At 51.7% G+C, this 13,670-nt stretch overlaps 1 protein-coding gene across 18 annotated transcripts in view; it reads left to right on the forward strand.

Moving 5' to 3' along the window:
• Positions 1–13,670, forward strand: part of Mroh1 (maestro heat-like repeat family member 1) — a 72,602-nt gene that overhangs the window by 15,763 nt on the left and 43,169 nt on the right. For all 18 annotated transcript variants that reach the window (XR_003951365.1, XR_003951366.1, XR_001781513.1 and 15 more), the window contains 6 exons: positions 5,376–5,507; positions 5,933–6,095; positions 6,283–6,381; positions 11,692–11,843; positions 12,188–12,328; positions 12,683–12,775. Coding sequence is in view for 12 of the 18 variants with exons in the window: in XM_017316554.2 (XP_017172043.1) it covers positions 5,376–5,507; positions 5,933–6,095; positions 6,283–6,381; positions 11,692–11,843; positions 12,188–12,328; positions 12,683–12,775 (780 nt within the window). In the remaining 6 variants the exon portion in view is untranslated. The remainder of the gene's footprint in view (positions 1–5,375; positions 5,508–5,932; positions 6,096–6,282; positions 6,382–11,691; positions 11,844–12,187; positions 12,329–12,682; positions 12,776–13,670) is intronic.

Raw genomic sequence — 13,670 nt, forward strand, 5'->3', positions numbered from 1 at the left:
GACTTGAACTTTCACATTAACAGCTTACCAGATTGATAAATCCCGTGGCACTGCTGTGGTCATTATGTTGAGCAGACAGATCCACAGGAAAACCGGGCAGCACGAAGTTAGCTCAGCTTTCAGCTAGTCAAATTCAGCATTTGGGGATGGAAGATGGAGAGCCTCGGCAGCGGGGCCAGGCTAAGGGTCAGCAACCATGAGAAGGGACACAATAGTGTAGACGGTGCCATCTTGCCTGGCTATAGCATTCACCTCTTCAAATCCCACTGAATCCAGATTGGGCATCAGAGGAAAGCCCTGCCAGGGATACACATGGCACCTTATGGTTAGCTGCAGTCTGGTTGGTTCTTCTTTTTCTGTTTTCTTTTCTGCTTCTCCTCCTCTTCCTTAATGGCATTTCATACATGCCCTTGAACCTGGATGATTTTAGACTTCTGGTCGTTCCGTTTCCTCCTCCCAAGCACTGGTCTCAGGCATATGCTACCAGGCCTAGTATGTGTGGTTTTGGGGATGGAACCCGGCACTTGTGTATGCCAGTCAGGTGCTTACCTGTGATTCTAAGTTAACCACGTTGCACTCCGGGGCCCAGGGCAGAGGGCACTAGGCTGTGGCTCTGTTGCTTTCTGGTGCTGGCCTCATCGTTTTAGACATGTCTGATGTCTTACATCAGGACAGACATCCTGAAGTCCTTAGGTTACAGAGGTGAAGGGGAGAGGAAAAAATAGTAAAGTCATTATCTTCACATAGTGGCTGGATTTTTCTCTTTTCTCTCCTTGCCATCCTTTTCTACTTAAACCACTTCCTGTCTGGCATCCAGTCTCTGGATCTCCATCCTGATATAGGGGGATTCTGCTTGTCAGTGTGTGGGTCCTTACACTCCACACAGAGGCTCTGCAGACCATGGTGCCATGTTTAGGATAGGCAGCAATCATATCCCTGCGTGGAGACCAGCTACAGCATTGTCTGTGTGAACACAGCTAGAAATGAAACTGACAGAAGTAAAGATATTAGGGCCTAACATCAAAACATGGATTAGTGTTTGATTCTGTATTAAGTGGGGTGGGGCCATCGCTGTGGTCCCTGGTTAGCTCATCACACACAATAGTTTCTCTATCAGCCACTGGCATATCTCCAGGAGACCAAATGCAAGCAAGAAGCCCTGTGGAGACACAGCCAGCTATCTTCTAATCCCATCCAGTTCTGACACCATTCACTGTGATGTCATGTTAGACTCTACAGACCCACGATAGCCCTGCTCCAAGTGTGAGCATCAAACCTCTGGGTGTGACCTGTGTGTTCATCAGCAACAAATTGGAGTTCCCCAAACTACCTCCTTGGAATCTATTAGTTGCTAGATTGATGCATACAAGTCACTAAACCCGTAACTCATATTTACCCATTCATCATCAAGGCTGGGACAGAGGATATGGAGGAGCACCAGGGGAGATGTGGAGGGTCAGGCATGTGGGAAGGATGCTGACTTCTGCTGTGCCACCTTCTGAACCCTCCACATGTCTCGCTGCCTGGAAGCACTTTACACCCTGTCCTTCTGGGGTCTTATGGGCTCTTCGTTGAGTGGGTGTGATTGGTTATTAGTTATCACTGTCACCCTCTGTTCTGTCCTTCCCAGAGGCTGGAAGTCCCTACTCTTTCTTCCTTGTTTTTTTTTTTTTTTGTTTTGTTTTGTTTTTTGTTTTTTTTTTTGACCAGCCCCATCCTGAAGCTGTGTAGCAGCTTCAGCTGTCAGTCATCTCACTAGCTTGCAAAAGGACACATTGGTGAACCTAAGACTTTTAGGAATGAAATCAGACAAATATGTATTTGACAATATCATCTACAAGGGATTAAAATTGGAATATGTTTTAAAAGCCTTTGGAGTTCTTGGCTTTCGGAATATGCTGATACAACTGTCTACGGGGTGATGAGGCCATCCTTTGGTGATGGTTGTTGCTTGAGACAAATTCTCTCTGCCTAGCCCTGGCTGTCCTGGAACTCACTATGTAGAACAGGCTGGTCTCAAACTCCAGAGATGTGCCTGCCTCTGTCTGCCAAGTGCTGGGATTAAAGGTGGGCACCACCGTGCCCAGCTGCATGCAGCTGTCTTTGGAGCTTTGAGTCACACGGTGAAAGTCACTCACACATATGGCTCTGTGGTCATTAGGTCATTAGTTCAGCCACACTGCAGAGTCACTCATCTCAGGGACAAGCAGTGGCCACTCCTTAGTGATCCTGTAACATGTGAGAACTGTTGGACCAAATCCAGAGATGTACCAGCCTGTGCCCCCCTCCTTAGCTGTGTGCTCCTAGCCTTGTGAATCAGACGTGGTCAGCATCGCACTTCAGCTCCTAGGGAGCAGAGCCTGCCTTCTCCTCAGGAGGGCCAAGCCTTCACACCATCCCTACGTCAGTACTGAGCTCAGGACCTTCTCAAGGGCAATAAAAGGAGTTTTGTTTTGTTTTGTTTTTTTGGTATTTTTGTTGTTGTTTGTTTTTAATGAAGCGCTGGGAATGAGCCTACCAGGACCTTTTCATTTTACCCAGAAATGAGACCTGTCCTATACTTGAGAACCCATGGCTGCCTGCTTTCTCTTGAGAAAAAGCCTCTGAAGAGCCCCACCGAGGGGCCTGACTCAGAAAGGTTTGGGCTGCCCGCAGTGTGGACATCACAGGACAGAGCTCAAACCAAGTTCCAAAGAAGTCATGCATTTTTTTAAACTTTTAAAAATAATCTACTTATTTTTTATTTTATGCCCATTGGTATTTTGTCTGCATGTATAATCTGTGTGAGGCTGTTGGATCCCCTGGAAGTGGAGTTGCAGACACTTGTAAACCTCCATGTGGGTGCTGAGAATTGAACCTGTATCCTCTGGAAGAGCAGCTGGTGCTCTTAACTGCTGAGACATCTCTCCAGCCCTAAATTTAAATCTTCTTTTAAAAAAAAATTAAATTTCTTTAAAATGTTTTGAAATTTTTAAAATTGTCTTGATCTTTTTATAATCTTTTAAAGTTTAAAATTTATACGTATTGGCATCTGCCTGCATAGGTGTCTTTGTAGGGGGGGTTGGGACCTCCTGGAACTGGAGTTACAGGCAGTTGTGAGTTCCCATGTGGTTCCTAGGAATTGAACTCCGGTTCTCTTGAAGGACAGCCAGTGCTCTTAACCTCCAAGCCATCTCTCCAACCTCTTACTTCTTTTTATTTATGTGTAGGTATGTATGTGCCTGCTTGTCCCTGTGTGTAGCACATGCATGCAAGACCTGTAAAGGTCAGAAGAGGGCGTCGCCCCACTGGAGCTAGTGTTACATGTGTCTGTGAGCCACCTGATATGGGTGCTGGGAACTGAAGCCTGGCCCTTTGCAAGAGCAGCAAGTGCTCCTAACTGCCTAGCCATCTCTTCAAAAGTAGATAGATTCTTTTGATAGTTTCTGTAGAGAGTCCAGGGTCATAGAGCCCATCTGCTTCCCCAGCCACTGGGGCCGCCCTGTCCGTTCCCTGCCCTGAGCTGGAAGTTAGCAGAGCGTGGCCAGCGGATGTGCTGCTGGTGGGAAGAGTGCCTTGAGAGGTCAGCTAAGGAAACCATTCTCCTTAGAGCACCTTTGTGACAGCGAGGAGAGTCAGAGCCTAGGAAGACCTATGGTGGTCTTTGAAGTGTGGCTCTAGGACCGAGAGCCTAGAGGAAGCTGGGAAGGGTTTGCTCCAGATGAACTGGAAGAATCTCCTTACCCTGTCGTCAGAGCTGTGCTCCTAATGATTTCGATTGAATAAAAGCATACCAGCTCATATTAATTCTCTGTTCTCCAAAGAAAGCCTCAGCAACCCTTCCCCCTCCCCTTGGCATGCTGGCCGTGCGTGGCTCCTGTCAGGGGAGAGACTCATACAGGAACACCATGTTCCTGGAAAGAGAAATGTGAGCCCAGCCAGCTGAAGTGGCTGTCTTCCTCTGTGAGTGACCAAGAACTACCATCTCAGAGCATGCCACCCCCTTCCCTGGGGCACCAACACACAAGGATTCAAAAACCTTACCCTGGAGAAACAGAATAGGGCCGAAGCTCTGTCTTTAAACAGTAGGTTCCTTGTCCCTGGAGCTCTTCGTGATCTGTCCTGGGTACTTCCTGGGATGACTGCCTCATCCACTGTGGGCTCAGGAATGAAGGGTGATTGTTTGTAGATTATGCAGCAGGTATCAGGAGCCAGCAAGCACGTCTCATCTGCTTCTGGGCTAAGGGATTTGGATATTATCTGTATCCTCCTCCTCTTCCTCCTCCTCTTTTTCCTCCTCTTCCTTCTTCTTCATCTCCTTCTCCTTCTTTAAATTATTTTCCCTCTATTTATGTATTTTATTTTATATGGATAGGTGTTTTGCCGGCATGTATATCTGTGTACCATATGTGTGCAGTGCCCAAGGAGGCTAAAAAGGGTATTGGATCCCCTGGAACTGGAGTTCTAGACAATTAGGAGCTGCCATGTGGGTGCTGGGAACCCATGTCTTCTGGAAAAGCAGTCAGTGCTCTTAACCACTGAGCCATCTCTCCAGCCCCATGTATAGCTTTCTTAACTGAACTGTGTTGTCTGACATAGGTTCCAGCTGTTATGTCCAGCTGGCCTTCCCCGGCTGTGGTGGGCAGCACGGCTGTGGGAGAGATAGTTCACGGCGTCAGTGAAGAGGTGGTCCCGGTGCATGTGGAGTACCGGCCTGCTCTGAGCCTGCCCTTGCTGACACCTATGCCCCCCTGGTGCAGGCTGTTCCGGGTCCATAAGGCTATTTACACTGTGGGCAACTGGAAGCCTTACTAGCATCTCCTCTGTGGCCCTTTATGTGGGCATAGACAGTGTCCACCCCAGCCATCCAGCACAGGTGGCCAGCTCTGGAGTCCAGGGTGACTTGAGAGCAGCTAAGATAAGGACAGAAGGAGGACTGTGTCAAGGGTTTGTCCAGGACACTGGGTCAGTAGAGCCCCGGGCTGTGAACAGAGGACCGTGGCTGAAGGTGGGCAGTGGTGGCCTGGTTTGACTTTGAATGCATTTCTAGCCCTGGGGGGGAGGGAGGCTAGCTGCAGAAAAAGGTGATTCAAGAAGGGCACCTTATTCTTGTGCCTGGGAGGCCAAGTGTGGAAGGAAGAGGTGCTCTCTAGGAGGCCCCACTGGCAATACTCAAGTCACCAACTCATCTGCTTACAGCTTGCCTCACACAGGAGACTGGTCTCGGCCCTTCTAAAGACACACGGGCGCTTCCACAGGCTGGAGGCTTGGGCCAGTGCGCCCTCTTTGAGAGCATGGCCTTGCGCAGTGCAACCTCGGTAGAGACAAAATGCACACAGAGTACCTGGGTACTCATCCCGCCTCTCAGGACATCCCCTGGGAACTTCTCTCCCCAGCTGGCTCACCCGTACCGTACGAAGATCCTGAGGGCCATGGAGACAGTACTAAGCAGTCATATCCATGACCTGGACAAGGACACTGCCGGCGCTGTCATCCTCCTGGCTACCAGCGAGATGACAAGGACCAAGGTGAGGGCCTCTGGCATGCAGGCTGCTGGGGACGGCTCCTTTACCTTGACCTCCATCTCACAGCATCTGGAACGGGGCTGGAGTCGGACCTGTTGACCACTTGATCCTGTGTACCCCTGAACTCTTAGGATGGGGGTAGGGAAGCCATGCTCAGGCTAATGGCTGCATGCAGCCCTCGTCATTGGATTGCAAGGCCTCACCTTACCAGTCCTCCCTGCCACACTTGTGGCTTTCCTTAGGCATCAGGGCCCCTACGGAAGGGAGGTGGCCTGCAGGCTATGCCATGTCGTCTCTGACCCATATTCACTGGGAGCACTGGACCACGGCAGCTTTTCCTTGTGCAGCCACCCCCGAGGGCCGAGTAGCTTGCTTGTATCTCCCGAGAGGTTCAGGGAGAGGTCATCCTGGTGGCTCTTTGGGTGCAGGAGCTGGACTGTGACTGGCAGCAGGCTGCAGGCAGTGTCCTGGTGGCTGTTGGCAAGCGATTCACCAACCAGGTGATGGAGGAGGTGCTCAGCCGGTTCCAGCCTGGGATGCTGCCCCACTCCTCCGTGCTGCACACACTCGCCAACCTCTCAGTGTCCAACGGTGAGTGCCATGGGGATTCCGGTCCCTCCATGTCCCTGAGGAGTTCTGGGGGGGGGGCGTGGGCTCTGAGGATGACCTGGGGTTCTGGTCTCACATCTGAAGCCGTGGGTCCCTTCCATGTCCTGAGGAGGGGGTAGGCGGGAAGCGGACTGGGCCTGCAGCCCCCGTGACATCCTCTCTCTTACAGCATTTGATATGGTTCCTTTTCTGCCGTCCATCCTGAGCACCATGCTGCCTATGCTGAGCATGGCCAAGCAGGACGCGCTGAAGGTGGTGTTCTGCGGCGGTAAGACTGTGGGCACTGCCCAGCTCCTTCTCGTTCTGCACTAGGGCCCCACTTGGGAGACTGTGTACAAACGTGTCCTTTGTGGCGGGTGCCATTGAGGTGGATGTGGGCTGTCTACAAGTAAGGTAGGGCTCAGTTGGCCGAGCCACTGGTGAGGAGAGACCTGTGCTCATAAATACAGCTCCTGCCCCTTACTGCCTCCCTCGGATGTACTGGGGACTTGACCCTCTAACCCCTGCAGGGCTTTTGCAGAGGTCTCAATAGTCCTGGGGAGTGGAAAGAATGCTTCTCAGAGCACTGCTTCCACTTTGATGCTATGTGTTTGAAGAGACTAGCAGAGTGACTCATGACCTCCATGAACTGGTATTGGTATCTCAGACCAGGCAGTGAAGGACCATACGTCCACTGTCTTCCCACCGTTCTCCTGTGGCCAGTGTCTGCAGCCTTTTGTGTGCTTGCAGGGAACCATGGGACTTTTGTGGCCTGAACATGGTGCCTAGTGGTAAGTGAGGCTATCAGTGGTAGAGGGCCTTCCGTTCTGCTGGAAGGTGTAACAGAGAGTCACTGGGGGACAGACGCAACTCTGGGCTTCCTGGGTCTCCAGAACTGACAGTCAGGCTGTGGTTCTGAAGCTAGGTGGGAAGGGCACATCTAGGCCTTTCTAAGTCTCAGGAGGACAGGACCCCAAGCTTCAAGGTAGGATTTTTTCTTCATGCCTAGCCCTCCCAAGTGAGGACTGTTGGAGAGTTCCTGGCTCTCCTACTTTTCCCCCACCTCTTCTCACAGCAGCAAAGTCCAGGCAGTCCTTCGTCTCCTACTTCCCCTCCTCACCACCATTGCACTGCTGTCTTTCTGGCCCTGCCTTCCTCATGCTGTTGTTTGTGGGACCCCTTCTCCTTGGTCATTTTCTGCCTGTGGTTGAGAGCTGGGCCAGGTCACAGTGGTGGCAATCTGGCTTGGTGTAGTTTGGGATGAATAGGAGATGTGTCACAGAGTAGGCACAGTAAACACACATTCAGACCAGAAGGTGCTGGGGACAGGGGAGGGGGGCCTCACCCAGGTAGAGGCTGTAGAGATTCTCTAATGTAGAGGAAGAAAGTTGTACTGAGCGTATGGGATTCATGCCGAGTACTCGCCGCTGTTGCCTCATGGATCTCCTGGAAAACATCTGGTGGGGCTGATCCCGGCCTGCAGAAAGATGCCCTCTGATTCCTGCTGTGTGGGTACCTCAGTCTGTAGCAGATGGGCTTGACCAAAATGAACCCGTGTTTTATGTGAGGGTTGGGGTCAGGATCTTATGTTATACAGACTGTCTGTGACTTTGAATCTCTGATTGTCCTGCTAGAATTACTGACATAGACAATTGTTGCTTGGTTTATGTGGTAATAGGGGCTTGAATCCAGAGTTTTGTGTATACTAGGCAATCGCTTTACCACCTGAGCTACATCTCTAGACCTGTTTTGTTGCTGGAGACAGGATCTCTGAACTTGAAATCAGTTCTGCTACCTCCGCTTCCGAATTGCTGGGATTTCTGGCCGAAGTCTCCCAGGCTCCTCAGGGGTACTCCTCCTACCTGCACTGCTCACACTGGGCAGAGGATATAGTAGTCCTGTGACCAGAACAACCTCAGGCTAGTGGGCGCTCTGTTCTGGGCATCGGAGGCCTGGGTAGCTGGGTTGACAGCGCTGCAGTAACAGAAAGCAGTGAGCATCGGCCTAACAGGAAGCCACCACAGAGGAGCTGACAGAAAGGTGCAGAGGGGCAGGGCTGCAGCCAGCCTGCCTGCGGCCCAAAGTGGCAGGCAGCAGATAAGACCCACCTCTGAGGAAAGTGAAGTGGGACGGTGGCAACCACATAACCTGGAAGTGTGGCCAGGGGAGAAAAAACGTTTGGTTAAAGAAAAGAACAACCAAAAGGAAGGACCGATGGCTAGCATCCCGGGAAGATGAGAGGGAGCATGAGCTCGGGAAGCAAGAGCATGTCACCATCCATGAAGGAGCACAGTCAAGAAGAAATGCAGTGAGAGAAATGAAGAGCATCATAGAACAGTTGGTGGTTCAGGAAACTTCTGGGGAATGTGGCAGAGTCCAAAGTTATAGGAAGTAGAAAAATCAGAGAAGAAAGGGTTAGTGGGTAAGACTGTGGAGCTGCCTTCCAGTGACAGACCCCTGGAAAAGAGACAGAAGCATGTCTGAAGTCCCACGGCTCCGTGACCGGAAGCTGCTGCAGATGGAAACGCCATAACACATGTGCCCTGGATACCGGTAAGGAGCCGGCACACCTTGGTCTTTAGGAGCGCCAGTCCACTCGGCAACTTTCTACAGCTCCGATCAAAGTCTACATGCTGGCTCCTAACTCTCCCTGTGCCATGGCCTGTGAGGACAAAGCCAAGGCTTTTCAGAAAAACAAATCTTGCACATGCATTTCATCCTGAGAGCAGCTGAAGGGTGTGGCACCAAGAGGTAGCTTGGGCTGAGACTGAGAGTGCCCAGGTGGTGGCAGTCTTATATGGGGGAAGGAGGTGAGGGTGAGTGGCCAGTGATGTCATTCTTCAAAGCTGTGGGGTATTAGGGCTGTGGGGGGTGATACCCGCAGAAGCAAGCGGACACCAGAGTAAGAGAATCTGACCACAGAGAAGCAGAGCTGCGCTAGAAACATTAGTGGTTGCAAGGGACCAACTCTCAGTGCCAGGCTGCAGCTGCAAAAGGAGGACATGCTGTGGGAGAACCTGAGGCCCTTACTCAGGAGACCCAGCTGGTGGCTGCTTCCCAGGAAAAGGACATTGGCATCAGGAGAGGGGACCTCCTTCCTCCTGAGTTTATGCAACTCATTAAAAATCAAACCTAACAAGTTGTGAGGGTTTTACATCTGGAAATATGATTACCTGTTACTTGGCAAAACATTCTCTTGCCCCCGAAGACCACGCTGACTAATAGCCTTTGGCTCTGAAGGAAGAACCTTGGGGCTGAGAGGAGCCGAGGAGTCAGATGTCTCCTGCTGCCTCCAGGCCCCTCTGGCCTCCATGTAGGCAGCCAAGAGTGGAGGGAGTTGAGGCCTTTGCCTACCTGAACTGAGCCCCCTGAGGCCCATCTTCAGGAAGAGGGGGGCTCAGCAGTGAGCATTTCTCCAGTGGTCCTGATGGGAGGTTGGTTTTCCCTCATCATTTCTGTTGAGATCACTGTCTCGTAGTTCGTAGCTGTGCTTTTATCCCTGCATCAATGATGGTTCAAGTTTATTTCTCTTATTGGACCAGATGGGAGCCCGTGGCTGAGCTCTGCTTCACAGGGGGCTGAGTCAGGCGTGTCCTCTAGACCCCTACCTGGGGCCATCCAAGACTGTCCTGAGCTCTGGCTGGGGGCGCACTAGCTGTGGGGTGGGGGTGGGGACTGAGACTGAAGTCTCATCATGAGTCTGGAACATTTGTATGTCCACTTTGCACAGAGCAGGCTCAAAGTAGAAAAGATTTGGACTGCTCCGTTGCAGGCTGAGTCACCTGAATGAAGGGATAGAAATAAGAAGGAACAAAGCAGAAGAAAAAAGCAAGTTCTGTAGGGGGAAAAAGGTCACATAAAAATACCAGAAATTAAAACTTCAAGGCGGGAGGTTGGTGGGGGTACACGCCTTTGATTCCAGCACTCGGACAGTGGAGACAGGCAGATCTCTGAGTTCCGGGCCAGCCTGGTCTACAGAGCAAGTTCTAGGACAATCTGGAAATCCTGTCTCAAAAATAAACAAAAGCCAACCAACCCAACAAAAGAAGCTAAATTTCCTACTGAAGAGAAGTGGGCCGTGTCTCTTCGCAGGAGAATGGACACAGAGCAGAGTGTAAAGGTAGATGTCCTGGGGATAGACCCAGCAAGCGCCTTTGAGAATCGGAGGATCAGGAGAGAAGGGATAAGGTGGAGCAGATGGCAGACACGTTTGCTAGCCATCTCTCTTCCTGAAGGATGAGACTCGCATACCTGAAAGTACGGCAGATCCAAAGCGGTCCGCGCCAGCATGCCATGCCAAGTGAAGTACGACCGGAAGAGCTCGAACTGAGCACCTAGAGCCAGCTCTCCTTTCAGTGACTCTGAGCCTACCATGCAGGGAATAGCATGTGTGGTAAAGCCAGGCTCACGACTCTATAGGCTCAGGAGGGTTGGAAAACTCATAAGGCCATGGAGGTTCCCAGGCCCGTGTGGGGGCACACACCTGCTACAGAGTAGCCACGGCACACTGTGGGTCACAGGTACACAGTAGCAAGGAAAGAGGGGGTAGCTGAGGATCCTGTGGACAAGGCCATGCACCTTATGGCTCTCTGTACTAAGGCTAGAGGAGCATCCTACTGTTTGTCCCTGACGTGGGCTGAGCCACTGCTGTGCAAAAGGAACAGGGCCAGTTTCCAGGTTCTTTTTCATAATCTGAGAATTAGCGTTTACATCGCGATGCCCCACTTACTGCTCTGCCTCTGCACCACCAGTCAGATGGTTTTGGATTGTGTGAAGGTAGCTTTGGCAGGATGTGAGTCCTTGATAGACTGGCTGGTTCCAGAAGGTGGAGAGCACAGAGATTTCTGCCCCAGTGCCCACACCTGCTCCTGTGTTCTCCCAAAGCGCAGGCGCAGACCTGTGTCTTGGGCTCTAATCCCAGCCATGTCTTTGAACCTCCCGTATGAATGCCCACAGTGGCTCAGAGCCTCTGCTCTGCCCAGCTGTGTCTCCATTCAGACCCCAGGGCCTAGCCAAGGAAGGCCTGAGTACCAGCCCTCCATCCTGTGCCCATCCATCTGGACCTGGGACCTCTTTCCTGTTTCTTCTTGCCCCACACTGGGCCGGGCAGCCTGTGGTGTATGTAGCAAGAGCCTCGGGGAGGGGGCGCAGTGCTTCCTTCTTTTGTGTCTGGGGTAGACGTCGGATCAGGGTGTTGGTGGGTGGGCACCTTCTTAGGGGCTCAGAGTGAGAATAGACTTCTCCCCACTTCCCTCTCGTGATAGAATGGTGTCTTCCCCGAGCTTCAGCTCCACCCACCATTCTGTTTCTGTTAACCCTTGACTCTTCTCTCCCTGTCTGTTCTAGTTTGAAGGGTTAGGACCACTCTCCTATAGGAGGCCTTGTCCTCACAGACCTGTAGTCATCCTGTTTTCACAGAAGGCCGTGGGTTTCAGGGAAGATACAGATGTGGGGGGAGGTCTGTTTACCCTAAGTGTCCAGGGGTCACCATCTGGCCAGATGCTGGACAAAGCGCCATGCAGACTGTTTTGAGAGTTCATGGGCAGCCCTGGGAAGCCAGTGTGATTCCTGTCAGTTGCTCACTGTGGGGCGTTCACAGCTCTCCAGCACTTCAGCGAAAGCATCTTGGAATACCTGGCCAACCTGGACCAGGCCCCAGACCCCACAGTGAGGAAGGACACCTTTGGGGCTGACATCTTTGGCGCCTATGATGTTCTCTTCCACCACTGGCTGCAGAGCCGAGATGCCAAGGTACAGCTGTGACCCATCAGAGCCCTCCTTCTGCCTTTGCCCTTTGCCCTTTTCTCTCTTCCTGGGTGGTCCTAAGGGGAGAAGGGGACCCAAGTTCCCTGCCCATGATCAGTGTTTAGGAGGTGATGAAGAGCCCCTACATCCAACCAGAGTCAACCTGTTTCTAAAGCTTGGTCTTGAGTCCTGGTCACTGTAGGTCCCTGTGGCACCCATTCTGCCCTGAGACTGTGTCCTGCTGGCCAGCGTCTGGCCTCTTGCCATAGTTGCCGCATAGATGCCCTGGCAACCGTAGACATAGGGCTCAGGGCAGGGAGTAGACAGGGAGGCGTTTGCTGTCCTTTCAGCTCCGGCTTGCCGTGGTGGCGGCTCTGGGTCCCATGAGCCACCTGCTTCCCAGTGAGAGGCTGGAAGAACAGCTCCCTAAGCTCCTCCCTGCAGTCCTCGGCCTCTACAAGAAGCATGCGGAGGCCTTTCAGATATCGAAGGTATTTATAGGGCGGGAGGGCACAGCAACACCAGGACCCCTCTGATCAGACCCTGCCTGCGGAAGCAGCCCTAACTTAAAATATTGTGTTGGGTTACTATGTTGCTTATGGGTTATCTCTCTACCATGCACTGGATGGGAGCCTGAGGACCTGCCCTCTCCCTTCCATAGTGACCTGTGACCCAGAAAACACATTGCTTAATGTGCTCCCCAAATTCTGGAGGAGGGGAAGGTATAGCTTCCTTGTTGGGGTCTTAAAGGGTGTTAGTGCTCTCCTGGACGTCATCCTAGGGCTGCACTTCCTTCATGGGGGGCAGGAGGTGGACTGAAGCCATCTCCTCCCTGTCTTGAATAGAGCCTGGGCCAGATTCTCGAGGCAGCTGTGAACGTGAGCAGCCGTACCCTGGAGGTTCAGCTTGATGCCCTCCTGGTGGCTCTTCATGCTCAGGTAGGCTGGAGAGGAGTGCCTGGGGTGGCGGACCTGGTGGGGATGGACTCTTCAAAGTGAACTGCCCAGCGGGAGCACGGAAGCGTGATTGGGAGTAGGTGCTTCAACCACACAGCTGTGAGCGGGCTTCTGAGCACCACGTGAGCGTGGCCCCCAGGCATGAGGCTTCATCTGTGCAATGTCGCGTACTGGCTTCTTTTCTATTGCTGTGACAAAATACTATGACACCTTGTAAAAGAAAGTGTTTGATTGGACTTAAAGTTTCAGAGCAAGTCCATGATGGTGGGCAAGGGCGTGGTGACAGGAACAGCTGGGAGCTCACACGGTGCTCTACAAGGAGGAGGCTGTATAAGTCAGGGTTCTCTATAAAGAATCAGAACTGTTAGCATGTACGCATGCATGCATGCATGCATGCATGTGTGTGTGTCTGTCTGTCTTAGCATGGCTGTGTGATCCAAGGAGTCCAACACTGTCTGGGTCCTGACAGAAAGGCCAGGATCCAGCAGTTGCTCAGTCCATGAGACTGGGAGTTCCAGTCTGATGCTAGAGTCCGTCCCAAGGAAGTGCTAGAGAGTTGCCAGTCTTCAGCCGAGGCTGTAATTTTGGAAAAAAACAAAAAACAAAAAACAAAACCAAAACAAAAACTATACATTATCTTGGGTTGTAAAAGCTGAGGATGGGAAATCCAAGATGGTAAGGTTGGTTACACTGTTCTCTTAAACAGGCTGAGTATAGTTGGTTGAACAGTGTTTAGCTTTGGTTTGGCTTTGTAGTGAGTGTGACTGTTTAAAACATTGTTTAAGATTTATATATTTGGTTTTATGTTTATGAGTGTTTTGCCTGCATGTATGTCCATGTACCAGGTATGTACCCGTTGTGGCCAGAAGAGGGCGTT

The sequence above is a fragment of the Mus musculus genome, chromosome 15, assembly GCF_000001635.26.
Source record: "Mus musculus strain C57BL/6J chromosome 15, GRCm38.p6 C57BL/6J".
Taxonomy (NCBI): domain Eukaryota; kingdom Metazoa; phylum Chordata; class Mammalia; order Rodentia; family Muridae; genus Mus; species Mus musculus.